At 29.8% G+C, this 27,549-nt stretch overlaps 5 protein-coding genes across 8 annotated transcripts; 4 read left to right on the plus strand and 1 right to left on the minus strand.

Annotated features, from left to right (window-relative positions):
* Nucleotides 1–16: 16 nt before the first annotated feature.
* On the plus strand, nucleotides 17–6,503 carry LOC103570227 (alpha-N-acetylgalactosaminidase). 3 transcript variants are annotated; one of them, XM_008547894.3, is made up of 8 exons: nucleotides 17–131; nucleotides 1,984–2,416; nucleotides 4,443–4,617; nucleotides 4,736–4,910; nucleotides 5,220–5,314; nucleotides 5,495–5,854; nucleotides 5,927–6,091; nucleotides 6,166–6,503. In XM_008547894.3, the coding sequence occupies exons 2-8, from the start codon at nucleotides 2,238–2,240 to the stop codon at nucleotides 6,355–6,357; spliced, it is 1,341 nt and encodes a 446-aa protein (XP_008546116.1). In that variant the 5' UTR covers nucleotides 17–131; nucleotides 1,984–2,237; the 3' UTR covers nucleotides 6,358–6,503. The 3 variants fall into 3 exon arrangements, with proteins under 3 accessions (XP_008546116.1, XP_053594011.1, XP_008546114.1); XM_053738036.1 differs by having other exon boundaries at nucleotides 18–131; nucleotides 2,192–2,416; XM_008547892.2 differs by lacking the exon at nucleotides 17–131 and adding an exon at nucleotides 1,394–1,805 and having other exon boundaries at nucleotides 1,895–2,416.
* Nucleotides 6,504–6,825: 322 nt separating this feature from the next.
* On the plus strand, nucleotides 6,826–16,075 carry LOC103570226 (uncharacterized). Its single transcript, XM_008547891.1, has 8 exons — nucleotides 6,826–6,897; nucleotides 7,029–7,138; nucleotides 10,100–10,316; nucleotides 10,387–10,490; nucleotides 10,561–10,752; nucleotides 12,341–12,601; nucleotides 12,679–13,134; nucleotides 13,317–16,075. The coding sequence occupies exons 3-8, from the start codon at nucleotides 10,148–10,150 to the stop codon at nucleotides 15,927–15,929; spliced, it is 3,795 nt and encodes a 1,264-aa protein (XP_008546113.1). The 5' UTR covers nucleotides 6,826–6,897; nucleotides 7,029–7,138; nucleotides 10,100–10,147; the 3' UTR covers nucleotides 15,930–16,075.
* A 1,615-nt stretch (nucleotides 16,076–17,690) lies between these two features.
* Nucleotides 17,691–19,176, minus strand: LOC103570224 (phosphoglycerate mutase 1). The gene is made up of 3 exons (XM_008547889.2): nucleotides 18,907–19,176; nucleotides 18,300–18,797; nucleotides 17,691–18,068 (listed from the first exon to the last, which is right to left on the minus strand). The coding sequence occupies exons 1-3, from the start codon at nucleotides 19,004–19,006 to the stop codon at nucleotides 17,902–17,904; spliced, it is 765 nt and encodes a 254-aa protein (XP_008546111.1). The 5' UTR covers nucleotides 19,007–19,176; the 3' UTR covers nucleotides 17,691–17,901.
* Nucleotides 19,177–19,504: 328 nt separating this feature from the next.
* Nucleotides 19,505–23,413, plus strand: LOC103570223 (vacuolar protein sorting-associated protein 33A). The gene is made up of 8 exons (XM_008547888.2): nucleotides 19,505–19,966; nucleotides 20,109–20,302; nucleotides 20,378–20,871; nucleotides 20,945–21,065; nucleotides 21,729–21,889; nucleotides 21,970–22,512; nucleotides 23,116–23,238; nucleotides 23,319–23,413. Exons 1-8 carry the CDS (start codon nucleotides 19,862–19,864, stop codon nucleotides 23,411–23,413), a joined length of 1,836 nt encoding a protein of 611 aa, XP_008546110.1. The 5' UTR covers nucleotides 19,505–19,861.
* On the plus strand, nucleotides 23,360–27,317 carry LOC128667556 (anaphase-promoting complex subunit 10). 2 transcript variants are annotated; one of them, XM_053738038.1, is made up of 3 exons: nucleotides 23,360–23,466; nucleotides 26,511–26,763; nucleotides 27,009–27,317. In XM_053738038.1, exons 1-3 carry the CDS (start codon nucleotides 23,451–23,453, stop codon nucleotides 27,295–27,297), a joined length of 558 nt encoding a protein of 185 aa, XP_053594013.1. In that variant the 5' UTR covers nucleotides 23,360–23,450; the 3' UTR covers nucleotides 27,298–27,317. The 2 variants fall into 2 exon arrangements, with proteins under 2 accessions (XP_053594013.1, XP_053594012.1); XM_053738037.1 differs by lacking the exon at nucleotides 23,360–23,466 and adding an exon at nucleotides 25,133–25,708.
* Nucleotides 27,318–27,549: the final 232 nt, after the last annotated feature.

Consider the following 27,549-nt stretch of genomic DNA (forward strand, 5'->3'; position numbering starts at 1 on the left):
CTAGGGCTAGTATTCATAGGATGTCTGTATTTTGCAAGTAACTCAGAAAACTAGAATTTCTGCTAGGAAATTGAAATGAAATTTTTGACATTTTGATGACGTACAGTGTATTAGTAGTAATATATAAAATAGTAATGTATAAAATAGTGTATTATTTTTTGTAACAGATATTTGAAATGTACTAGATTTAGTGCGTATAAATGACAGGTTATAACCCGCGTTTATCTAAAAACATTTAAAAAAGAATATGCATTAAATTTTAATTTTTTACATTAGACAAAATTATAGTAAATCGCATTATTATTATTATTATTTTACAATTTGTGCGCATGTCTAATTTAGGAATTTGTATTTTGTGAATTTGGTAACATTGTTTTAAATATTTGTTGAAAATAAGAGAGAAGTCGGTAAGGTATGAAATAATATGATGATAAATTTCGTCACAAGATGACTGATTGAGTTACTTCGATATTTTTAGTCGTTTGCTATCGCACATGTAATCAAAAAATATTTTTTGATCCGTTGATGACGTCACTATTAGAACGATTAGGTATTTTTTTACCAGCTGTATCTTATGTAATATTTTTAGCTGCCAATAGGCGCTAAATGCCGTAAATTTCAAGTGTTTGTCTCAAAAATACTTTTTAATGTTTTTGAATACTTTTGAATCGCCCTTCTTATGGACATTTAACATTGCAAATCGTTTTAAATCGCTTCTTTTAATAAAGGATCGTTACCGAAAAAATAAAAACAAAAGTATACATTTCAAATAATTTCAGAATCGTTGAACTGATTAATTTTTTTTAACGTCAAAGGCTAAACTGCGTTGCAAAGTGCATTTGATATTAAAATCGGTTGCTTAGCTCAAGGAAAACAAAGAAAAATTCAAAAAAATAACAACTCTCAATTTTTAAAATTATTTTTCATTTTTTAAATTTTCGTAAATCAAAGCGAGACTTTTTCGAGCTCAAAATAAATTATAAGTAGTTACCCAAAAAATTATCTTTTAAATTTCGAATTAAGTTAAAAAAAAAGGAAAATTTTTTATCAATTTTTTCAAATTTTAATGAATATTATATATTATATATCAATTGTTATATATTTTATCATATATTACATCAATAATCTAGCTGTGTACTTTCAGATTTTCAGATTTTTTTATATTTCCTCAGTAAATACAAGAACAAGAAGATACAACTAAATAAATAGTGGATTAGTTATATTTACTTTAAGCGATCAAAAAATAATCTATCCGATAAACAATTAAAGAATAATTTAAAATAAAATTTTCAATCAAATAATAACGAATAGAACACAACAAAATACCTATATATATATATATATATTGATTGATTGTGAAATCATTTTACGATAGTAAAGACGTTTTATTTTCTTTATCATTCACTGCACAGAAAAAAATGATTTCTTGACTTAAGAAATTTTTTTCTCGCCCCAAGAAATTTTTATCATTATAATTCCTGATGCAAAAAATATTTTAGGGCAAATGAAAATTTTTTGAGCCAAGAAATCCTTTTTTTTCTGTGTGTAATCACACGTCTCTGGTTTTATTATTTCAACTCATAGGATTGAGACACTGATTTTAAGATATCAAACAGCAGTTTAGTATCAACAATAAAAAACGAATGGAACTTTAGATCAATTCGCTATATATGTAGATAAGACTGTGTTTACATTCTTTTAAAAGTATTGGTAAAAAGGAAACGGTTTGCTATCTATTTCATTATATAGTTGAGTTAGCGAAAGAATAACTTTTTCCTCTTCAAATTGACTATCATGAATCACAGGTATATCTACTAAAGCACATGCGCAGTTATGATTTAATTGTAAAAAAATTATGGGGGAACAAGTAATTCTTTCGCTAACTCAACTATAGCTAAAAGCGAGTGTAAAAAATGAAATGAGGCATTGGGTGAAAGTAAACTTCTCATCTTGATACGCCAACTAAACAGAGGCTTCTATCAGTTCCATTTTACTCAGGGGATTCAAAGGTGAATCAGTTATCAGTTCAAGTTGTTTTTACTTTCATGATTGGATAAAATAAAGAAAAATAAATAATCATTAACGACCGTCCAATGATAGAAATTTTTCGCTGCTTTATCTCTCCCTACTTGTGTCACATCTGTATACTTCTCACAAAATAAATACTTTTACTATGCTCGTGATATTTTAGTCGTTTATTGGACAATAGTTCAGTCAATTGTTAAACTTTGACATTAATGAAAGTGATAGGATTCAAAGCTGCTAAAATGTTTATGGTTTTGTCGTTGTTTTTAATAATTAGTAGAACTTTAGCCCTCGAAAATGGGCTTGCTAGAACACCACCTATGGGTTGGTTAGCTTGGGAGCGATTTCGATGTAATACTGACTGTGAAAATGATCCTGATAACTGTATTAGGTAAGTTGTTTTTTTTCTTCTTTTATATCAATAATATTTACTGTCAGAAATGAAAAATTATCCAGAGTCTTGAGTGGTAAAATGCCTGAGAAAATTGCTATGATAAAATAAAAAAATATTGGAAAGCTTATAAATATTAAAATAATAGTAAAAAAAAAAAAATCATTTATTTAAAAATATGATTTTATCATTTTTATTTTTAATTTGAAAATAACATGAAGCTGAAAAAAAATAGTAATAATAATAATAGTAGTAAGAATGGGAGAAATGAATAATTTAACAATCTCTGACTTTCATTAATAATTATGAAGAACGAAATGATTTTAGTTCGATAATTTAAAATGAACAAGTTCAAATTTATTTAAATAAGGGCATAGTGTAAAGGATTATACATATTTTTAAAATTGTTTTATGATCATTATTATTATTATTATTATTATTATTATTATTATATCTTCTGATTTGAATATATATTCAGCTTGATCATTTTAAATTATTAAAAAAAAAAAAATGGAAAGCCAAAAGTGCAAATGTCTATTAATCATGTCAATAAAAAGTAAATATATTAAAATATACATTTTAATTTTTATTTACTTTTTACATACATGCAGTGGCCTTAATATAATTATAACTTAATTTAATTGTTTTTAATTAACTTGCCGTTTTTTTTATTTTTTTTTATAAAAATAACTCTAAGATGTACATACAGATGTTTGCATTTTAATTTTTATTTACTTTTTACATCTGCATATATTTATATATACAGTGGCCTTGATGTGATAATAACTAAATTTTGAATAAAATAAAATTTTTTTTTAATAAACTTGCCGTTTTTCGATAAAAGTAACTTTGCATGTAACTATAGTTATTTTTTTTTACAACCGCCGCGCTCAGGGGCCGTTCACTCAGTGCTTATTGGACTGAATTACGTCAGGTCAGGAGCAGATCAAATCAATGCTAACCTTATAAAGCAAAACATAGTTACTAAATTTCTATAGTAATTTCGTTTTATTATAAGAATAAGCTCAGCAATGACTTTTATGTTAGGGATGACTCTTATTGACTAATGAATTATTCAAAAAACAGTAGCGCTCAAATTTGAAAACGAAAAAAAAATTGGATTTTAAAATTATTAGTTTGAAGCTTACATTCCATATTTGCTATTACTTTTTGTAAATAATGAAGAAAGGAGATTCAAAGTTAAGAAGTATAGAAATTAGATTCTACTGTATGAGACTATGACATTACTGATATTTTACTGATGACGTACACAAGACAATCTTGTAGTAATCTTGTATTTTTATGAATCTTACGGAAGACCTCTGGGTGTTTATATCTTCATATACCTATAAATCTATCACAAGATATCAATACGAGGTTCTAAGACAAGATTGTTGCAGGATTTGCACATGATATTGTACAAAAGAACATTGAAGATGTCTTGTACAAAAGAACATGAAGATATCTTGAGCGAGTCTTAGAACAAAAATTACCTGCAAACACCAACGCAGATTTTGCGTCAGATCTTGTCTCTGTAATCATAGAAAATTTAACTTATATTAGTGTACCCAATGTTGAAACAATTTCGTGCAAGTAAATTAGCTGAAAATTTGAAAATGATTTTTCTGCCCTCCGGCCGGAAAGTGGCAACTTTGAACGAAATTGCAACTTTCCGGCTCCGTCGAGCAGAAAAATAATGTTTGTCGGCCTCGGCCAACAATTACATGTGATCTAAGACATTTCTTACTTTACTTCCCTAGGTGTGTAATATACTAGTAATAGCCTCGCTTAAAAAATCTGATAGCATTCAATATCTTAAGCATGCAAAAATTTTTATTGAAATATTTCCCGGACATATTGCCGTGCTAAGAGCAAAAGTTGTAACTTCTATTAAAATATCATAGTAAATTACCACTTCTCTCTTACCATGGCAGTATGATCAATACAAGGACAATTTCATTACTTAATCTATGAATTACCTCACTTGAATAACGACGAATTCATTATTAATCGTTTATGTTTTCAGTGATCAATTATTTAGAACAATGGCAGATTTAGTTGTCTCTGAAGGTTATGCTGCAGCTGGATATGAATACATAAATATCGATGACTGTTGGATGGAAAAAAATCGTGCTAGTAATGGCAATGTTGTGCCTGATCGACAGAGATTTCCATATGGACTAAGAAGCCTTAGCGATTATGTAACATAATATTTATATTTTTTATTTTTTTATTTTCTGATACCCGTTGCTTCATATTTTTTGTTCCGGTGGTTCGTCAAACAAACTTTTTCAATAAAGAAAATGCTCATTTGTTTAGATTCATTCGAAAGGATTGAAGTTTGGAATTTATGGGGACTATGGAAATTATACTTGTGCTGGTTATCCAGGAATTTTAGGTTACATGAAAAATGATGCGGCGTCTTTCGCTGCATGGAATGTTGATTACGTAAAACTAGATGGCTGCTATGCAGATCCGTCTGAAATGGACCGGGGTAAACACACTGTACACTACATTTAAAACTATATTTAATAGTACCGATTTTCCCTTTTTTTTTTGTTTTGTTAATGTTATATTCAAATTTGGTAAATGTTATAATGGCGCTCTTTTCTTCCTTGTCCTACACAATAGACATCCATAAATATTTAAAATTTTAAAAAATGCATTCAATTCACTGACGCTCGTATTCCCAACCCCGAACTCGAATATTATACTCGGCACTAGTTATCTAAGATACTATTAAAGTAATTCCAATCTCAGGTACAAGACTTTGTCTTTAGTAGTTAAATTTTTTCACTGTCAGGTTATCCGGAATTTGGTATACATTTAAATCGCACTGGAAGACCTATGATTTACTCATGCAGTTGGCCAGTTTATCAAATCTATGCTGGAATAAAAGTAAGTAAAATTCCAGATCCAGATCCAGTTCGAATTTAAACTTATTTTTTCTGGCATAAATTTTATCTGGATCTATTGTGCTCTTTGCCAAAATTTTGAGACTAATCATGAAAAGAATAATAGTTGATTAGTAGTTACACCCTCATATATTTATATATTTACCTACTTATTTGCATGTAGCCTAATTTCTCTTCTATCATCTCACACTGTAATCTTTGGAGAAATTACAATGATATTCAAGATTCATGGGCGAGCTTAGAGACTATAATTGATTATTACGGTGACAATCAAGATGATATTATACCCAATGCCGGCCCAGGTCACTGGAATGATCCTGACATGTTAATCGTTGGCAACTTCGGACTTAGTTACGAGCAAAGTAAAACTCAAATGGCATTATGGGCTATTTTAGCTGCCCCACTATTGATGTCCGTTGATTTGAGAACCATCCGACCAGAGTACAAGGCTATTTTACAAAATAAAAAAATAATTGCTGTCGATCAAGATCCTCTCGGCATTCAAGGACGCAGAATTTATAAAGTTAGCTTATAGTCATTTTATTTAATTCTCTATAGTTATTTATTTTTTACTAACTTTTCATTTGAATTTTAGCACAAAGGTATTGAAATATGGGCGAGACCAATCACTCCCGTTTATCAAAATTACTATTCCTATGCTATCGCATTTTTGAATAGAAGAACAGACGGAACACCTTCGGATGTATCAGTCACACTCAAAGAGTTGGGACTCCAATACCCGAAAGGTTATGCAGTAGAAGTAAGTTAAATGTTTTATTAAAATAATAAACGGATGTACATTGAAAATAAATATTTTTTCTTTGTTCTTTAAAGGATTTATATGAAGAAGTCAATTATGGAATATTAACACCTGAAACTAAGATCAAAGTGAAAGTCAATCCCTCGGGTGTTGTTATTCTTCGCTGTAATGTTCAACGTGAGCAATACTTTGCTCGAAATCATCTACTATCACCATTCTTGCCTTTACACCCAGTTTTCAATAGCAAAGAAAATTCATTTGAATAGTCGACTGTAGATTTTTTACTTACTAATTTTTATAGATTGTTCATTTAAATACATTTTAATAAATATTATATATATAAGGAGATATTATGTTATAAGATCAGATAACGTTTTGTAATTTAGAATAAAGTAAAACAAACTTAACAAATTCTACGAAACTCATTATTGTCATAAACTATACCTTATTATAATTTTTTTTTAGTTATGTGTTAAAGAAAATTTATCATCAAGGGGATTCCCCATTCACTTGGGTACTTTACATCTTCTATTTAATCAACCCTAAATTCTTAATTAGAGAGCAAATATAATTATCTTTAATTAAAAGATTTATCAAAGTTTGTTTCTGAACAATGAAGAGTCACGATCTAATTACATATATGATAGAGAGATGTCACTAGTATACTCATTTTATCGCGGTGGTTGTTTCGTTTCAGTGCAGCTAAGCTTAGCCCATCAACCCCTTATCGAACCCTCCCATCCAACTAAACCTCGAACGTGTGAGAAAAGCTTTAGGGGCAGTAGTAATATGGCTGTTTCTTTGTGGTAAACGATTTTTTATAAAACCGAAATGTTTATTTGTACAAAAATACGTCCTAGTTTTAAAAACAGTACTATGATCATAGTTTAGTGTGTTGTAATAGATAAAAAATCTTATAGTAAATAATGTGTTTTAGATTTAGCATTAAACGAAAATAATGTTAAGTTTACACTCTCTGTGATTTTTTTCGTCAGTTACAATTTAATAGATCTTAAAAATGAAACTAAAAACACTGTTATGACCACGGTAAGTTTAAAATTAAACTTCAAATTTTGTGATAGTGAATTTATCTAAAATACCATAAATCAATGGTTTTAACTGAAATAATTTAAAATCATGCCTATTATGGACATTCAATATCGTCGATTATTTCAAATTATCTTTTTTAATCAGAGGTCATATTATTAACGTGAACTTAAGCATTTCAATATGGTCTTATAAATTAGGGGTAGAGTGATATCCAACTCATATATTAGAATCAATATAGTCTTATAAATACGTAATATATGCGTTTCATTGACTTTATGTTACAACGCTTGATTCGCCGATTTTATGTTTATTTTTTTGTCACACAAATTTTGTTTTATGTATCAATCTATTAATTATAGTTGCTATTAGAAGATAGTAAATTTGTTAATACAAAACTGTCATTTGATTCTTTATAAGCCGAACCACCACATTATTATCTAACTAACGTAAATTTACTGTTTTCAAGTAGTAAAACTAGGACAATAGGGTAAATCGATACGAACTACCATTCATGGTTAACTCCCTATCACAGGCATATTGCTATTTTTAGAATCAAAATTTATTTTTCTTTTCAAGTATTATCATTACTTAATGATAATACTGAAAATTTTTTCGATTATCATTTATTTTCTATGAAAGATTATTTTATTACTTCTATTGTTTAAATAATTGGGAAACTTAAAAAATTTTTCATAGATTTTCATAATTATAATACCTGGTTTCAATAGAGCAATTCCATGCTGAACTTTTTTAAAAAATGGCCAATTACATTTTTAAACTTTTAAATTGATTAACTTTTATTTATTCTATAGAACATTGGGTATGCAGAGAAAACAATTTTAATTAAAAATAAAAATTTTTTTATAACAATAGTGATATTTTCTGATCACATGCTGAATATAAAATACTTCCGCATAATATACTGCTATAGTATTTTTTGGTAGATATGAAGACAGATAATTATTCAAAACTTCTAAGCAGCCTTAGTTTTGGCGAATTCAAGTAACTTGAGTCGGCCTAAAGAAAAGATTTATTACCGACAACTACGGTAATGACCGGCTCTTGCCGAGCAAGATCCGCACTCGAATAAAATTAACAGTATCACGGTAAAATTATTCTAACCCACCTCACGAAATATTTAAATACGAGAGTATTAAATTTGAATTAATTACTTGAACGTAATTACATATAATAAGAAAATAATAACTATTAAATAGATGCCGGTAAGACAATACGGACATTAAGTAGGAATAAAACATAAAATAACAATTTATTTATTGCCAATTATACTGACGCAAACTCCTTACAAATATTTAACTTAAATTACTATGGTTGTAGTAAAATTTACGATAACTCTACTGATAATTAATACTTTTAATTTTTAGCGATATTTTAGAGAAAGTAAATCGGGAAGTAATATTTGTTTCCAAAACTAAACTCAAGAACTTCAATAAACTTGGACCGTTTTTCCTTATAACCTTCTCTTAAAAGTAACTAGAGAAAAATTGAGACAAAAATGTACGAATTTTTATTATGCTGTCGACCAAACTTGAAACAAGAAGTTGAGTCATCTAAAAATACTATGCTGCACTATAATTATTATTGCACGGAGAAAATACTTCAAGACTTGAGATTTTTATTTTTTATATGAACTATCAAAGACACTTCTGTAAAAACTTCGTTCACTAGTTTAAAAATTCTGTGTTTGGGTCCATTCCACACGTAGTTTTTAGTTGTGGTCGGTATCCATAGCAGCCAATTTTCCCATAAGGTTTTGTTCGGTATATTAAGACACACCAATGCTAATATTTCAGGTGTCAGTCACACCATTGATTACTTTATGGGAGAAGCAGAGATCTAGGTATTACGACTCAACTTCCTGTTTGAAGTTCGGTCGACACCATACTAAAAATTCGTAAATTTCTTAAGTCTATTTCTCTTCTGTGTAAATGTGCGTCTTGTCGAAGAAAAATTTAGCAGTACTCAAATTTTCATAAATATTCAAGTTTTAATTTTAAAACATAATTTTTTTTGAAATATTAATTTTTTCAACGTAGAAAATAATGGGGTCCTTTTAACAAAAGTCTGTTAGTAGATTGTAGTGTACATATATTAGTCCAGTAATGTATGAGAAGAAATGTATTGAATAAATTCATCGCGCAGTCGCTAGTCTGTCTACATTATGAAATCAACAGTTAAATGTATCACCAATGTCACTATGCAAGCATGGTCTAGATGTTATAATTGAGATGTAGAAGTACAGAGGAATATTTATAGGGTAGCTTTCCAGTATGGAAAGAAGAAAACTCGATTGATCATCCTCTTATTTACAGTAGAGTAAATTACAGCGTATACTAATTCTATTCAATATTTATTTTCGATAAATTTCTTTCGTATTGTCATGTGATTTTAATTTTTTAAAATAAAAAGTAGTTCATAAATAAAGCAAGCTCTGAAATTGGGTCGATTAAAAATTAAATTCAAACAAGTGGTTACGTTAAATCTATATTATGGATAGGAAAAGAGTTGTCGATCTTATATTATTTTTAGACGTGTGCCAAGTGTATCTTCAAACACGGAAAAAAAATATGAGAGACTTATATACTCTTTGGGCGATAATTACTTTCGTTCGTAATGAAGATTCCGCTGAATTTTTACGCTGGTGTCGAGCTTGTAATGTGAAACATTTGAGAGGATGTCAAGATAATGAGACACAAGACCAAAAAAAAAGTATCCCGAGAAATGAAAAAAAGTGTTTGGAAACGCGAATTTTACGAGCTATACAAGAATTATTTTACTGCGGATGTCTTTCAAGCAATTAAATTTTGAATCAACTGAATGAATAAATATATTTTTATTCAAAGCATAGTTCATTAGGATATTGAAACTAGAGTTAAAAGAGTATTTTGAATAATCATGTGGTACATATCTTTTTTAATGATGATAACATAATTTCAGTACTTTTACCACGTCTGTGGAAGATACGACGCATCATAGTTGACAGTAATGTCTGAAAGCGAAGGAGAACAAACAGCTAGATCCATAGCATTAGAACAAGTATATGTTCATGAAGTCTATGAGCAATGTGCTGAAAAAACTGCTCAAAATCGTCATTGGCCAAAAATTTATAAATTTCTCGAGGAACTAGAACCTGGAGCTCTTGTTTGTGATATAGGTAAAAGTTTAAATTTTTTATAATATTGTGTTCATTACTTTGATTTATAACAATCATTTTTTTACTTCAGGTTGTGGAAATGGCAAATATTTGAGTATTAATAATAACATTTTTCAAGTCGGTGCGGATAAATGTAAAAAATTTACAGATATTGCTCGACGAAAAAATAACGAAGTAAACAGTTTTTTCTTTATGGATCTTTATATGGTTTGAAATAGTGTTTAAATATTAAAATAATTTACAGGTATTAATATGCGACAATTTAGCATTACCATTTCGAGACGAAAGTTTCGATGCAGTCTTATCAATCGCTGTAGTTCATCACTTTGCGACAACCGAAAGACGAGTGAATGCATTGAGAGAACTTGCACGTGTTTTAAGAATTGGCGGAAAACTAGTAATATCAGTTTGGGCTATGGAACAAAGACATAGAAAGGTATAAGAATAAGTTATTCTTCTTTTGTTTTTCCATCCACCATATTTCGGGCACCATTTTGTCCTACTTTACACATGTGATTCATTATCAAAATTTAACCCTTAAATGCGCGAATTCAAAATCGAACCGCCACGTCAGTTGTCAAAAAGAAAACACAATTGCCTATTATCTGTGTAGATTAAATTCGGATACACGTCACTAGACTTTGTATGTTCGATCGATGTTCGGTAGGTTGCATATATGCAACAGCGAATTCAAGAGTCAAAAGGCAAATATTTTTTTTTTTTTTTTTTTTTTTTTTTTTTTTTTTTTTCGACGAAATATTCGCAGTAATTAACAATTAAGTTAGAGCTCAGACTTTCCATTTAAAGTAAAACGAAATGCTTGCCTTTAAATTAATGGTAATATATAATTCCGACCGTTAAAATTTTCGCAATTGTCTCTTTTGTAAATACTTTAAAATTTTAACCAGCTGATAGTAATTTTATCAATATTTATAACGATAATAGTTTATGAGATAGTCACAACTTTATTTAACAAATTTTATTTTTGATATTAAATCTTTATATTTTATCAATGATGAATTTTTACAAGTATCGTATAATTATGTCATTTTTTATCAATACGATACTGCTAACTGTATATAGCAAAATATACAAATTTCGATCGGAATAAAATGAAGTTATTGTTTAATATTGTTCGACAAAATATAATAAATAAAAAAGAGATCATGAATGAAAAATTGACAACTGAACAAGTGGCGATGAGTTAAAAGTTTAGGCTAAAGACAGATGAAGTGTAAAGGTTAGATTAGTTTGGATTTATAGTATTTTTATATAGGTTAAGGCTGTTCTTAAACAATGTCTCTCGCTATTTTATAATATTCAATGACATTGAACTGTCAAAACCGTATTAAAAGTTTATATATATTGATTAGCATAAATGGCAAAGCAGTAATTGAAAAACGGACAATGTAGTTACGATTTCATCACGATATAGTTTTGAAAAAAACAATTATTGGCAGCTGTTTAATAGAATTTCTACAATAAATTTCAGTGAAATCTTCATGTCCTGACAGAATTGTAAATAATCATTTTGTCAAGCAATGCTTCAATTTATTTTTTCAATTCATTATTTAAATTTTAGTACAGTTATGACAGTTAAGTTATTAAATATTGTAAAAAGTGGTGAGATCTTTCTGATAATGCCCTTAATACAAAATTACTATTAAACCCACTCGGAACGATGTCTGGCCGACGAAAAAGAGAACATTTCATGTTCATCTCCTTTTATAACCTTATAAAGCGCCCTCTATAACCAGCGCCTGCGCTCTTTTGGCCTTCCCAGGAATTTGACTCTAGCAGTTGACGGCAACCGAGTGAACTAAAATACTGCCAACTCCAAAATCCAGTGCGCTGTCGTAACAATTCAAATTTCCCCGTTACAAAATAATAATAAATAATTTTCTGATATGATCTTAAACATATACCGGGCAAACCTTAAACATATATATGGGCTGATCAGAAAAATTTTCCACGGGAATACTTATTAGATACAAAAAGCTATTATATTTTTTTTTATTTTACAGTTCGAATCTCAAGATGTTTTAATCCCCTGGCCTAAAGCTTATTGCTTAAATGCTACATGCTACTGTGGAACAAAGATTCCATGTGATGATGAGCAACGTTGCCACCTAACAAGGAAATCTATTTTACCATTAAAACGTGAACAACAAAAGTATAAATGCCGACGATACAGGAATGATCCTTTTGTTAGTTCATCACCATCTACAAGTAGCTTATCAAGTCCTAACGAAACATGTTATAGTTTTTTTCGTCGCGCTTTACAGGTAATATTACATTTAAATCCTCCAATAAAATCTTACTGTATAATACTTGTTACAAGATATTGTTCTTCCTTTCACAGAAATTAGCAGGAAAAAGAAGCATTAGCCATCGCCCATGGTTTTTTGATTCTTTCCACAATATTAGCTGTAAAAATCGTCATCACGAATTCGATTCTGATGACAATTCTGATGTCGACGATATCCCTATTGAATTACGTCGGTTGGAAGATGAACATGTAAGATTAAATAAACTGGACAATACTTTCGGTATTAAATCTAAAAGTCTTGGTGATATTTTGGAAATTCAACACCTAGACTTAGTACGATCGCGTTCAAGTATTCCAGATCTATGGTCAACAGCAGCTTTGGAAGAAGAATTTTATGACCGATCTTCATTACAAAACCCGTTAGGAAAATGTAAATCGCGATTTATTAAACAAAAAAATCACTGTTTAGAAAACAACTATCTCGAAAAAACCGTTCAAATTACTGATAATGGAGAACTTAATAAGAATCTTCCAGAATTACAGGCTAACGTAAGTATTTTCCTTGATTGGATACTAGTTCCCTGATCGAGTACCAGTTTCCAGATTGGGTACTGAGTTTCTTATCTTAGAGGCATGTAGGGCAAGTGTGCGCACACTTACCTACAGCACAAACTTGTTCCACATGACTCTACTCACAAAAAAAAACTATAATAATTTTACTTTAATTATAGAGCATAAAGACAAGGTCTGGAAAACATCCATGTATTTTCAAACAACTGTCTATGAATGAAGAACTCATGTCAATGGAACGTTTAGCGGAACGTGATTATGTGCGTCATAAATTTATGAAACAAATGTCATTGAATGAAGATATCATTTGTAAAAATATAACATTAGACAAAATAGAAGATAATTCATCTTTAACAGCACGAAGATTTCAAATATTAAAAAGTGGCCTTACCAACCGAATTAAGCGATCAACAACAAATATGGATAAAGTATCTCCGATATCATTTAAAAACGGATTAGTTAAAATATTTCAAAATTGGAAATCATTAGATTCTAGTTTTGATGATCAGACAGACAATAAATATCTAGAAGAACCTATGGTTCAAACAGAGGAAGATATTCCATTACCAGTTACTTTCAAGAAAGAACCTGAAGTCGAACGATGTTTGTCTAAAGAAGACGGCTCAGATTCCTCTAAAGACAGTAGTCTGCAAAGTGATACAAGTTTAGATTCTGAAGATAGTTTTGCATCGGTTATTTATGTGCCAAAGAAACAAATTTCGCCTGTTGATATCAACGCAATGCCTTCTGTTTCCCACTTGAGGACAACGTCAGCACCACCGTCACCGAGAGTTAAACATCCGCCAGATCTCCACAAGCCTAAAATTAAAATTATGTCAATTTTGCCTTTATCGAAACAGTTCCCAGCTGCTAGCAAATCATTACCACCTCCTAGCCCACCTGGACTTTCACCGAAAACCTTCAATTCTTTTATTACACAATCGTTCTTTCATCAGCAAAATGTAGCATATAATTTTGATAAGCTTACAAACAAACAATCAAACGAGGACCCAACTGGTGATTCTGAGACTAATTCTCACAGTGAAAACATTAGGAACTCAAATGATTCAAAACAAAATTTTTTGAATTTAAGTCATCATAATTTAGAAAGTTCACATTCAGCCGAAGAAAATGATAGTAAGACAAAAGTATCTATAAATAAATTGAGTGCAGGAAAACCAAAAGATTATTCATCACCGTCCAGTTTAATTGATGATGTTCCGATATTAGATAATTTGAAAACAGGCTCAGAATCCAACGAATCACTAGAAAAATCTCACAAAGACATTTCCAATGATGAAGACAGCAGGAAGTGTCGATTGAACGAAATAAAAGAATTATTACAACAAAAGCCAGGGTTCGCGACCCGATGTTCAAAACCGTCATTCCCATTAGTTCGAAGAGCATCCACAGCAACGACAGGAAGACTAGAAGCAGTAGCGAAGACATTACCCCGGCTGTTGTCATTAGAGTTATTCAATCCGGAAACAGATGATTTAGACAGTGATTCTAGTGGTGTTTCTTCGCCAGATTCAGTTGATTCCATCGTGAGCGTAATTTCTGATGAACGTCGCATTGACAAATTCAAAATTATCCAATCAAAACAATTAGAACTATCGAAAAAATTACAAAATCCCAATAGCACTGCAGAATCTGTTGCAAATACCGACAAGGAGCCTTTGAATGAATCAATAATTTTTTCTTTTGCGTCATCAACGCAGTCATTGAGGATACGCGAACCACCTGCTGAGCTATCAAGCTCTGTCGGAAATTCAGCGGATCAAATTGGATCGCGGTCTGAATCAGAAGTGTGTTCCCAAGTACCAGACTGTACAGAAAGTTCTAAATCATCGTTGATAAACGACAACTTGAGTAATGATCGTAATTGGAAGAAGAAGTCTCATGAAAATCTGATCAATTTCAGCGAAAGCATAGCAGAAAATTTCTTCAAGGATATTGATCAATTTTGCCAACAGAGAAAATTGGAGCTTTTGAATGACATAACAAGTAGCAGTAAAATAGCTTTGAATTCCGACCATTCTTCATCACAAGCTTGTGATCGTAAATTAGAAGGAACATCAAATTCGGATGAACTGCTAGTAGATAATACTGTTCTATGGTTGAAAAATTCAATAGATGAGTTTTCAAAATCAGACAATAAATTAAATTTAATTGATAATTTGATAATCAAAAGAGAGTGTCAAGGAAATGAGTGTCTCTACGGAATCAGCTCTGAAGATACTATGGGATTTGTAATAGTGTCAAAAAATGGAGAAGTGGAGGAAAATAAAAGTATAGATGATAAGTTTATACTTGATTCCAGAGTCAATAAGAATGAGAAGGAACAAAAAGTTTCTACGTTTAGTAATTTCTTAGAGCCTAATGATGAGGATTCTGATAATTTCGGTAGTTCGCAAACAATACAAAGTTCACCAACGACATTTTTAGAATCTAATGACAAATATAAACATCAAAAAGATAAGAGAATATGTCAATATAACGAGCGATTAGTATCCGAAGAAATGGTTGAAGATAACAACCGGACCAATGCCCCAACAAATGATGATTACAGTGAATCATCATCGCAAGAATCACTTCTGTCTGAACGGGAAGGTGGTGCTATTACTTATCATCAATATTATCACGTTTTTAGGGAAGGGGAACTTGATCAGTTGATTAATACGTATGTTGAAAATTTACATATTATTTCGTCGTATTACGACCATGCCAATTGGTGTATTGTCGCTGAAAAAGTTCAAGTTTGGACTATATAACATTTTATATCTTGTAAAAATTAGCTATTTTATATGCTATTATTCTAGTTTGCTTAATAATTTATCAAGTTGAGGACATAATTTAAATGCAGAAGAAACTAATAAAGCATAAAAATCCACCTTTAAATAAAATAAGTGATTTTTTTTTCTTTTGTATAAATAAGTATTACATAGCCTACAATGCAACCCTTTAATTAAAAGCAATTAAACATTTGTGTGTTAAAAAAAATTAAGTATTGGAAAAAAATTTTTTTCAAAAGTATTAATAAAAAGAAATTTAGAAAATAGAAAAAAAAATTATCAAATTGAAAATAATAAAAATTTTCTGTATTTCATAACTTAATATTCACTGGTAACTAAATATTATTATTATTATTATTATAAAAAGCTAAGCCCCGTTAAAAAAAATCTTTTGAAGACCACGATTTCTGATTTATCTTTTATTTAAACCTTATTAGATTTAATGAGATTCAAAATATCTCTCCATTCATACATTCCTCGTAGATCCACACAGATCCAGAACACACCATTTTATTCGTCATTAGATTAAGTTAATTTATGTAAATCAACACAAATGTATGTATAAATACACTGATACAAAAAATTCAGGAGACAAATTTTTATAAATTTTTTTAGTGATTTTTAGAAGGCTATCTTTGTGAATAATGATCTATCGAAAAAAAATTTTGTAACTTGAAAACTAGTTCCAAGATCTGATGAATTTTCTGAGTAAAGGCTAGCACGGAATTATGAGAAACAGTTCGAGACAAAATTCTTTTGAGTTTTTAAATTTTCCGCTAAGAGAATCGATTGTCGACAAACTCGGGAAATTCAAATTTCATTTCGATTTTTAAAAATAGTCGAGGCCTTAGACTTTACAGTTCTTATAATCACTTCATAATTAACTTCAATCGGTTCGTTAATTTGCTAAAGACATTAACATTCCACATACATATATATATATATATTATATATATATATATATATATATATACAGTCAAATTCCATTAACTCAGTCAGCCTACGGAGGTGCGGGAATTTCTTGGAAATCCCGACTTATCGAATATCACTTCTTACAAAGTAAACTACACGCATGCGCCCTTACATCTCATGTATGATGTATATATAAATATACACACACATAAAAATGGATAGTATTGATGGGAGACAGCGTAGCTTGTAGTGGGAGTCCAGATTGAGAGGAAGTTCTGAGTTAATGAAACCCGACTTAAAGGGAAACGTCATCGGACCTCTTTCTCAGAGAAATGAACGGGAGTCTCTTTGTTGCACTCGTAGAGTAAATGATAATTTTAAAACAATTTTTCTCGAAGACAAATTAGAATTTTTGAAAATACGAAATTTTTAGCCCTCTGTGAGGTTTTAAAAAACGTTAAAGGCTCTTTATTTTAGGTTTCCAGTGTTTTTCCATGAAATTAATTGAAAATTGGATGACGTTATCCCTTAACTCGGAAAGCCGCTGTTATATCTGCAATATACCGAAAATCAATCGAACGTACATACCCTCGTGACGTACATTCAAATTTCATTCACAGTTAATAGACAATATTATTTTCTTTTTGAAAATTAGCGTGGCGGTTCAATTTTGAATTTCGAAACTATAAAGCCTTATAGTGGTAACAAAATGTATTTTAAAATAATAAAAAAAAGTCACCGTTTAAGAGTTAATGGACTTCGACTGCATATAAATATGTATTTATATCACACAGCTTCCAGCTGAGATTAAATAATTAACAGTCCTCAAACATTCTAAGCCGTTTTTTATTTAGCATACAAGAATGGCTTTCTTAACATTGTTTATAATTATAGTAATTTAAACAATTATTTGGTTTCTTTGATAAGACAGGTGATATTTTAATAAATATTGTCTGGATTAAATCTCAATGACTTTTATAACTACTTACTTTAAATGGTTACTTTAAATAATATCAAAATAGCCGATATTAAAATTATTTTATTTAACTTTTCCTTGGGCCGCAACTGCAGCCATAGCGGCTTTGACTGTTTCTTCATCTCCCAAGAATTTCATAGAGACAATGGGTTTGAAATTTTCGTCTAGTTCATAAACGAATGGTATTCCCGTGGGTAAATTCAAGCCCATGATTTCATCGTTACTCAACTCTGGAAAAATAATTAACATCAATTAAATTAATCAACAAAACAAGTAAATTTAGTGGCTGCTTTTTCGGTTTATTCTAAATAAAAAAAACTATTTTTAAAAAAATTCAATATGAGACACCGGCTAACTTCAGTGTCATAAATTTTCGCCATTTAATGAAGAAGCTAAGAAACTTTATTCAAATATTTTCTTCAAATTTTTACGTAAATAAAAATCTATTAAAATATACTCACGGTCAAGATGTTTAACAATTCCTCGCAAACTATTTCCATGAGCGGCGATGATAATTTTCTTGCCTTCTTTCAACTGAGGAATAATGACATCATTCCAATACGGCAAAGTTCGTTTAATAGTTAATTCAAGAGATTCAAACATAGGGAACTCATCTGCTTTAGGACCGTCTTTGTAACGCTCATCTTTTACAATCGTATCATAATATTTATGGTCGGGTTCCATTGGTGGTGGAGGAGTATCAAATGATCTTCGCCAAATTTGTACTTGTTGCTCGCCGTATTTAGCAGCGGTCTCAGCTTTGTTCATACCAGTAAGCCCACCATAATGACGTTCATTCAATCGCCAGGTTTTGTAAATTGGAATATTTTCCTGGCCGATTTCTTTCAAAATGGTTTGAAGAGTAACCTGAGCTCGGGTTAAAACAGACGTGTGAGCTACGTCGAATCTATAACCTGAGTCTTTGAGGGCCTTCCCAGCAGCTATGGCTTCATTTTTTCCTGTTTCAAGATGAAGATAATTAAAGATTAAGTGAAAATTTGATACGGATATTTATTAACAGTATGCGGCTATTGGTCCTTGAATAAATTATTACATAGCATTGCTTACCTTTTTCAGATAATCCTGCGTCGAACCAACCGCAAAATAAATTTAATTGATTCCATTCACTTTCGCCATGACGAACCATAACAATCCTATATTTGGCCATGATTTTATAATAATTAATAATCAAAACAATCTAGTCTTGAGTTTACGTAATAAATCTTTAGCTTATCCCTTTCCGGCAAACGGCCCTGAAGTATAGATTAGATACAATTCAAATTTTTCACGAGTCACGTAAGGTTTTGTCCCTCCCTCACTTTTTGGAGAATGTCTAGAACGGGCTGCTCAGCAAAAGCAGGTTTGCTTTCATTTTAATGTTAAATTACAAGTTTTTCTGGGCGGTAAATTGACGGAAAGCTGGTGCTGAAATATGATGTCAAGTCTACCGCAAGATTTCAACAATCCTGAAGTTAGCAGACAATTAGAAATTTTCTGATTTTTTTTTTTCAACAAATAAATTACAAAAAAAAATAAAACTAAAAATACGCAAACAGAAAATAAATTGAGGAAAAATTGACCGCAAATTTTTCTTTCCAACTTTTGCTGTCAAATTGTCAGCAAATTTTAGTAATTTCAATTGTCAAATTACTGTGAAATTCAAACTAAAGTGTCTATTAGGATCTACATACAATAGACAAGGAAAAGAAACTATTTTGTCATCAATATGTTGGCTTCATAATCAGTACCGTAGTTTTAAAACAACGAGCCTCAAGAAAAACAAAATAATTTTGACATATTAAAAAACAAATAATATTTTTGACATATACACACTATGTCTAGTGTGTAATTTGTAATATTTTGTAATTTTAAATTAAATATAACCCATAAACTGGAGGAACCTAAAAATTTTAAACAAAAACATTTCGAATTATGACACTTTTTTATTTTGTTCTACTTACAAATAATTTTATCTATTGTTTTCATCATTATCTATAATTATTTAATTAATTAATTTGACAAAATGTCATCAGCGCATTTATCCGGAGGACGACTCAACATCGGTTTGCTCCAGGAACAAGCCAGAAAACAATTGTTATGTCTTATTGAAAAATGCGATGGGCCAAAAGTAAGTGCTAAGATTTCATTGGAATTTCAAAAAAATCCCACCATATTTATAATCTACTAAAAATGATTAGGTATCATTGACTTGGTACAGAATTTCCGAAATGTATGTAGATTATATCTATAATATTGTTATTTTATAACAGGCTATCGTTTGGGACCAATCACTCGCTGGCCCAGTTGGTCTTATCGCCAAATATAATTTATTAGAAGAATATGGTGTCGTTAAAATGTACGAGTTAGTTGGTGGCCAACTTCCTCTTACTAATGTCACAAACATAATATTTATAGTCCGGCCACACTTAGACTTGATAGATTTAATTGCCGAGAATGTTCACGGGTAAACTATTGCCTAATTTAATGCATCTACTGATCAACTAAATCTCAATAATATCCGGTACTTATTTTTATACAGAGAGCAAAATCGATCTGCCAAAGAGTTCCATTTATTTTTTGTTCCTCGAAAAAGTTTACTGTGTAAAAAAAAATTAGAAAATCGAGGAGTTCTTGGTAATTTTACTTTAATTGAAGAATTCGTCTGTGATCTTTTTCCTTTTGATAATGACCTGATATCGATGGAATTGAATGAAACTTTCAAAGAGTTTCATTTAGAAAATGACCCGACTTGCTTATATCAAGTAGCACTTGCTATTCAGAGATTACAGAAATTGTATGGAAAAGTTTCTAAAATTACGGGACGTGGACCAGCAGCAAGTAAAGTTTGGAATTTATTAAAAAGATTAGACCGAGAAGAAGAAGAAAAGGATATAAAAGAATACAGAGGAAGTAATACACCAGTGAGAATTGACCATTTGCTTTTAATTGATCGAAGCATTGATCTGCTCTCTCCTCTTGTCACCCAACTGACTTATGAAGGCTTGATTGATGAAATATATAACATTCACTGTAGTAAGTTTATTTGCTTATCATCAAATATTAATTTTCTGGTGGTCAATTATTTTAATTTATTTACGATCTACAGCTACGATCAAACTACCAGCTAAAAAATTTCACGATTCTGAGAGCTCTCCTACTGTTATGTCGATTGATAAAAAAGAACAAATTATACTGAATTCAGGTGAAGAATTATTTGCTGAAATCAGGTATAGTTGTAAAAATTAATTATAAATACTATGAAATAGAGTACGATACCCGCGGCTAATAAGGCCTAAGGAACAGAAATCAGATTTAAAATAATCGCCTCCGTCAAAGGCTTCTCTAATAGAAGAGTCTTGCATAGAGATGTTACGAAAAATTTATAGAGTCCCGATACCACGTTCCTTGTCTTCTATATTTCATCATTCATCATATGCTGTCGTAGCACAAAAGAAATTATAGAAAACGATCTAGTCTTCTGACTCTTAAAAAGTAATGTTGCTAAATTTAAGTGATGATATATATCTAATACCAATTTTATTAAGTATAGTTAAACTACTGCAGTTTGTTTAACCCGTAGGCCTTATTACCCTACCGTAGTAAAATAAGGCATATTTGTATGGTTTTTGTAAAAGTATGATTTTTTGTTTGTTTATGGTAAAAATAACCATTAATTCATTTCATTTTATGGCTAATGTATTGAAATAAAGATTAATGATACATTTCGATAATTAAATGCAATATTTTCGATTCTATTCAAAATCTCCCTTAGCTAGGCCTTATTACCTGCCGGTACCTTATGTCTTTTTATAAAAAAATCAAACAGAATCTATTTGACTTTATACTACGAATATTTTGTCAAAATTATTGTTATTATATTCATATTACAGAGATAAAAATTTCAATGGCGTTGGGCCTGTTCTAAGTCAAAAAGCTAAAATTATCTCATCCCAGTTTGATGAAAGACACGGAGATAAAAGTGTGCAAGAAATAAAACAATTTGTTGCTCGATTACCTTACATGCTCGCAACAAAACAATCTTTAGCACGACGTAAAACTGAATTATTTTCACTAATATAACATTGTAGATATTGATTACTATAACAAGTACTTTTTAAAACTATTGTTTAGATACGACCATAGCTGAAATGGTAAAAGAAGTAACAGATTCCGATAGTTTCCTCGAGCGTCTTCAAGTAGAACAAGAATTATTGAACTGTATTGATACTGATAAGCCGAATGCGTACATCGAAGATTGTATATCACAGAAAAAACCTTTGATCAAAGTCCTTCGACTTCTTTGCATTCAGTCTTTAACAAATTCTGGTTTAAAACCAAAACTTCTTGATTATTATAAGAGGGAGATTATTCAAACGTATGGTTATCAACATATTCTGACGTTGTCGAATCTTGAAAAAGCAAATTTACTGAGATCTCAGCAATCTAACAGACAGTATGCAGTTTTACGAAAAGCTTTGAGGCTCACTGTTGAAGATGAAAGCGAAATTGCGCCAAAAGATATCAGCTATGTACACTCAGTTTACGCGCCTTTAAGTATAAGACTAGCAGAACGTTTAATCCAACCGGGTGGATGGCAAGGTTTGAATGATATTCTAGGTTTATTACCAGGCCCATCAGTTAATGATTCTCAAGAGAAAATATCTAATCTCAGAAGTATGTCTAACATATATTTTTTTAAATTGTAATTAATTTTTATACACAGTAAAAAAAATTTGTAAAAATTAACATGAAACTGTGTGTTAGAACAATATTTTACACAATTTTTTTATTTAGTTTTAACACTATTTATGTGTGCAAAAAAAATTACACAAAAAAATGTTAACATTTCTCTGATACCGGCTTTAAAAATTTTATCTACAACACAAGTAAAGTGTTAATTTAACATTTTTACTTGTGTTATTTTGATGCTTATAAAAACTTATGTATATATAAGCTTAACAAGAGATTACAGTAAATTTAACACATTGTTAGTGTGACTTTAATGAATTAATACGCGCTCTATGTTAATGTTACATTTTAAAAGTGTTAACACTTGTTTGAACAGTAATACTGAGTAACTGTTACTTTTGTTTCAATTAACATTTTTTTGTGTTAAAAATAAACTGATGAAACAACACGAAAGCAGTATGTTAAATTAACACACAAAAATGTTAAATATTTAACATGAAATTTTTAACACAGACTTTTTTACTATGTATAATTTTGCAAATCGTCATCTTTAATATGTATATATATGTTTTTTTTTATTAATTTTAGGACAATCGATTACAAGTGAAGATTCAAACTCAGAGCCATCACGGCTTGTTTTAGTATTTTTCATTGGTGGTTGCACTTACGCTGAAATATCAGCATTGAGATTTTTATCTCAGCAAGAAGATCGTAAGTATAAAAGAAAGTTGATAAGAATTTAATTAGTGAATCAAGTAAAATGATAATTTATTAATTATAAAATATTTTAGTAAACGTTGAGTTTATCATTGCAACCACAAAACTAATTAATGGAGATTCATTCATTATGTCTTTGACTGAGGATCTGCAAACACCTCAAAAATGAAGAAATTATTTATCGCCTATTCAATTGAAATTGGAATATGTTGGACCTATGTGGTAAATTAATAACAAATTATTATTTTACGCAACGTTTCGTTAATTTTGATTCAATATCACAAAGCGGTAAAACAGAAAATGAGTTTTTTTATATTCGCAGGAACCGCGGGAACTACTGAATATATTTGAATTAAACTTATCATAAAAATTGTCTTGTTTTGGAAATAGTTCCGATATATTTTTTACTATTGAAATCTCTTCAGCAACGTATTTTTTTTTTTTTAATTACAAAGTTGTTCAAATTTCTACTCAGTTTTCGTGCTATTGAAGATTGCAAACAATATTTTTACTTCTGTATATTTACAAACATAACTATAAAGTTAGCAGAGAGCTGAAAAATAATATAATTGTCTTAAAAAATCTGATGGTCTTTCATCTTCTAATTGACATTTATTTCCCCAACATTAATGGAAATTATTGATTAATTTAAATGAGAAATAGGGTAGAATTGGTCATAGTAAAAATTTAAGTAAAAAAAACATTAATTGGCGAATGATAAAAATAAGTCAGTTAATTTTTTATTTTTTTTTAAACTATCAGCATGAAATTATGGTCATACAAATAAATGAAGTCAATTCAGTCGCTACTTTTTTATCATGATAAAAAATTGTTTGCAAACAATTAAAAAAAAGTTATTCCACAAATACTAGTCTTTTCATTGACCTGTATCATCCATATGCTCAAACGCTAACACTTGACTTAAATAATTTTAATATTCAGCTTGATTACGATATGACGGAAAACCACGGGAATTCGATGTTTAGTTGACTGCAAAGAGTTGGCGTTCAATTAGTTGACGCAAACTTTTCTACAATTTTCTGTAAAATCGAAAGTAACTTCTATTCTATATCTCGCAACTTTCTATCAAGTTGTCTTTAAATATGGAAGTGGCTCGATCTTACGTCCATTTTCAACTTGTGGAAAAGTGGGACCCTCACGTCCACTATTCAGCTCCGGCAATACATAATAGATTTCCTACACTAATAGAACAGTTTGCTTAGCGAAAGTTTACTTACAAAAGTTTTCTTGAATTTTCCGTCAAATGTCCGTCAACTCCGAGCTTTTCCGTTTTTTACGACAATTTATATACAACTTTTATAAACAATTTGACGTAAATTTATTACCCGAATTAGACTGAAAATTTTCTTCGAAAGTTACATACAAATTGTCGTCAAAAATGGAAAAGCCCGAAGTTTGATGAAAAATTCAAGAAAACTTTTACCAAGGATTTTTCTAAAAAAAAATGATATCTCTAAATTGAAGAAAAATTAACCTAAAACTTTTCTTTACAACTTTTGTCGTCAAATTACTGTCAATTTCAAGCTAAAGTAGCTATTAGGGTAGCCTAAAAAATGTATTTGGTTAATTACTCGGTAATTTACCAGCAGTATATTGGTAAAGTGGGTAAATTATAAATTTTACTGGAAAAATCGTTTCCCTCATGGCAAACATTAAGGTTACAAGAAAATTCATTTATTCACTCAAGTTATTCTTGGTAAGCAGAAGCAACAGAAACGTGGACAAGGCAAGTAAACCACCATATATATTATTACTTTTTACTGAAACTTCATTGTTGATGCGCATTAGAAAATTACATTAATTGTGTTTAGAAACAAAAATTCGGTAATGTCCATTCTTATCATTTCAGAAGGTCTGTAAATTTATACATCAAAATGTCTAGAACATTTTTTCTAGCCAAGTTAACAATTAATTGATGTAGAAATCTGCCTGAAAATTGAGGAAAAATTTTTTTTAGTCAACTTTTGAAGTGAAGCTGCATTATAACTCGGGTAGTAAATTTACGTCGAATTTTATACAAAAGTTGGAAACAAATTGTCGTCAAAAATGGAAAAGTCCAAAGTTGACGGACATTTCACAAAAAATTCAAGGAAACTTTTGCGAAAGCAAACTGTACTACTAGGGTATGGGGAAGACTAATCTCTATACTTATAACTATCATACGATCGTGTCTCAATCCCGACAAATTCCGACTTTAGTCGATAGTTGGAAACTTTAATAATACTGGTAATTTTAAAATCCTCCATAACTGTACAGATGAAAACAATTTCTCAAATAAAAAAAACATTTATACAAAGTAAAAATTTAAAAACCAATTTTTGTTTTCCAAGACTAAGTGCGAGTGTTCAAATGAGAAGAACATCTATAACATTATTTCAAAACTGATAATTCTTGACTAGTTTCCAACATAACCTCACGATGAGTACAAAAACTAATAGTGGAGGTGAAAAATTTGAAATTTTTTTTTCAAATTTAAAAAAAATTTTTGCTGAGATTTTTTATTTTTGTTCACGTATTGAATTATTTATTTTCCCGCATTCTGTGCAAAAAAAAATAAAATTAAGAGATCGTATTTAATCATGAAATAAATGATGCTGAATGTAGCGGTCATTTATAAAATTTATATATTTTTTATAAACTAAGCAAATACTGATGGAAAAATTTTTAAAATCCATATGTAAAATTACCAAGAATATTTTATGTATATTGTTTAAAAATATTTATAATAACAATTAACTTAACAATTAAAAACACCACAATTTCAAAATGTTGGTTACTTTCAGCATTATTATAAAATGAGACATCCGAAGTTGAGATAATCGATTAATTAAAATATACAATTTATTTAAATTGAATCGTTTATTTGAGAAACCCCATAAGTCAAGAAAACTAAATTTTTCAGGAAACACAAAAAACATTTTTCTGAAGAAACGCCATTGAAATATTAAATAAATAATTGAAGAGAATAATGTTAGCGTCTCTGAAAAATATTCAAACAAGAAAAATTCAATTTCTTAATTGAAACTATTTGAAAAAATTATTCAAAGTTGATAGACTTATGGGGTTTTTCAATAAAATGAAATTTCTGTCACCCCGTTAATTTTTTTTTAAACACTGATTTAATGGATATTTTTATTAATTTCTATGGGAGGACATCCAAAGAACCCAAAAATACAAAAAAACCAAGTTCGAAAAAACATGACTTATGGGGTTTTTCAAATAAACGATTCAATTATATTCAACAGGGGAAATCGATCCTGTACAAGAAGAATTAGTTGGTAGAATTCGTGAAGTAGGAAATCAAGCAATTTGGAGTCTGTCAAGTTGCAAACCCGGTTTCGGAGTTGATCAATTACGAGATAATATCACTGAGACTTACTGGCAATCGGATGGTCAATTACCACATCTTATAAATATTCAGTTTAGAAAAAAAACTACCATCAAAGACATTTGTATATACACCGATTATAAATTAGATGAAAGTTATACACCAAGCCGGTAATTTTTATAATAACTTTTGAGTGTAAATGTAACTGACGAGCGGCAATTTTTTGAATTTTTGAATTTATAAATAAAGCATAAGTCGATCAATGGAAAATCAGTGCGCGCATTTTTTAAATTTTATATTAGTTTATTTATTTATTTATTTATTTAAAATTCATAAGTTGTCTCCTCTGCTACATATATACTCATTAACTTTTACGAATCGTTCGAGTATTTTCTAATAAATTATTTTCCGATAGAATTAGTGTCAGAGCTGGAACAAACTTCAATGATTTACAAGAGGTTGAAATAATGGATTTGAATGAACCTAGTGGATGGATAGTCATACCAATAAAAGATATAAATGATCGTCCAATACGCACTTTTATGATTCAGATTGCAGTCATCAGCAATCATCAAAATGGAAGGGATACACATATGAGACAAATCAAAATTCATAGTCCGGCACAAGATATTTTAAGGCCTTCTTTATATTTTCCTGAAAAGTTTGTTACTAATGAATTTAAATATTTTTCAGTAATTAGATAAATATATATAATTTTCAGATAACCAAAGAATTATCATTTATTCTATGTTAAGATTTGATTTATTTTCTATATATATTATAATTAGTTTTACTTATACGCAGGGTGATTAAAAAAACTATCGATAATTAATATATTTCATGCCTCGAAAAATTCTTTCTCTTGAAAAAAAAAATAGCGCGTTTTAAATATTTTTGAATTTTAAATTTCGGTGATTTTGTTGCCGTGTTTTGAAATACGAAAATAGGAAAAAATT

This window comes from Microplitis demolitor, chromosome 4, assembly GCF_026212275.2.
Source record: "Microplitis demolitor isolate Queensland-Clemson2020A chromosome 4, iyMicDemo2.1a, whole genome shotgun sequence".
Classification (NCBI taxonomy): domain Eukaryota; kingdom Metazoa; phylum Arthropoda; class Insecta; order Hymenoptera; family Braconidae; genus Microplitis; species Microplitis demolitor.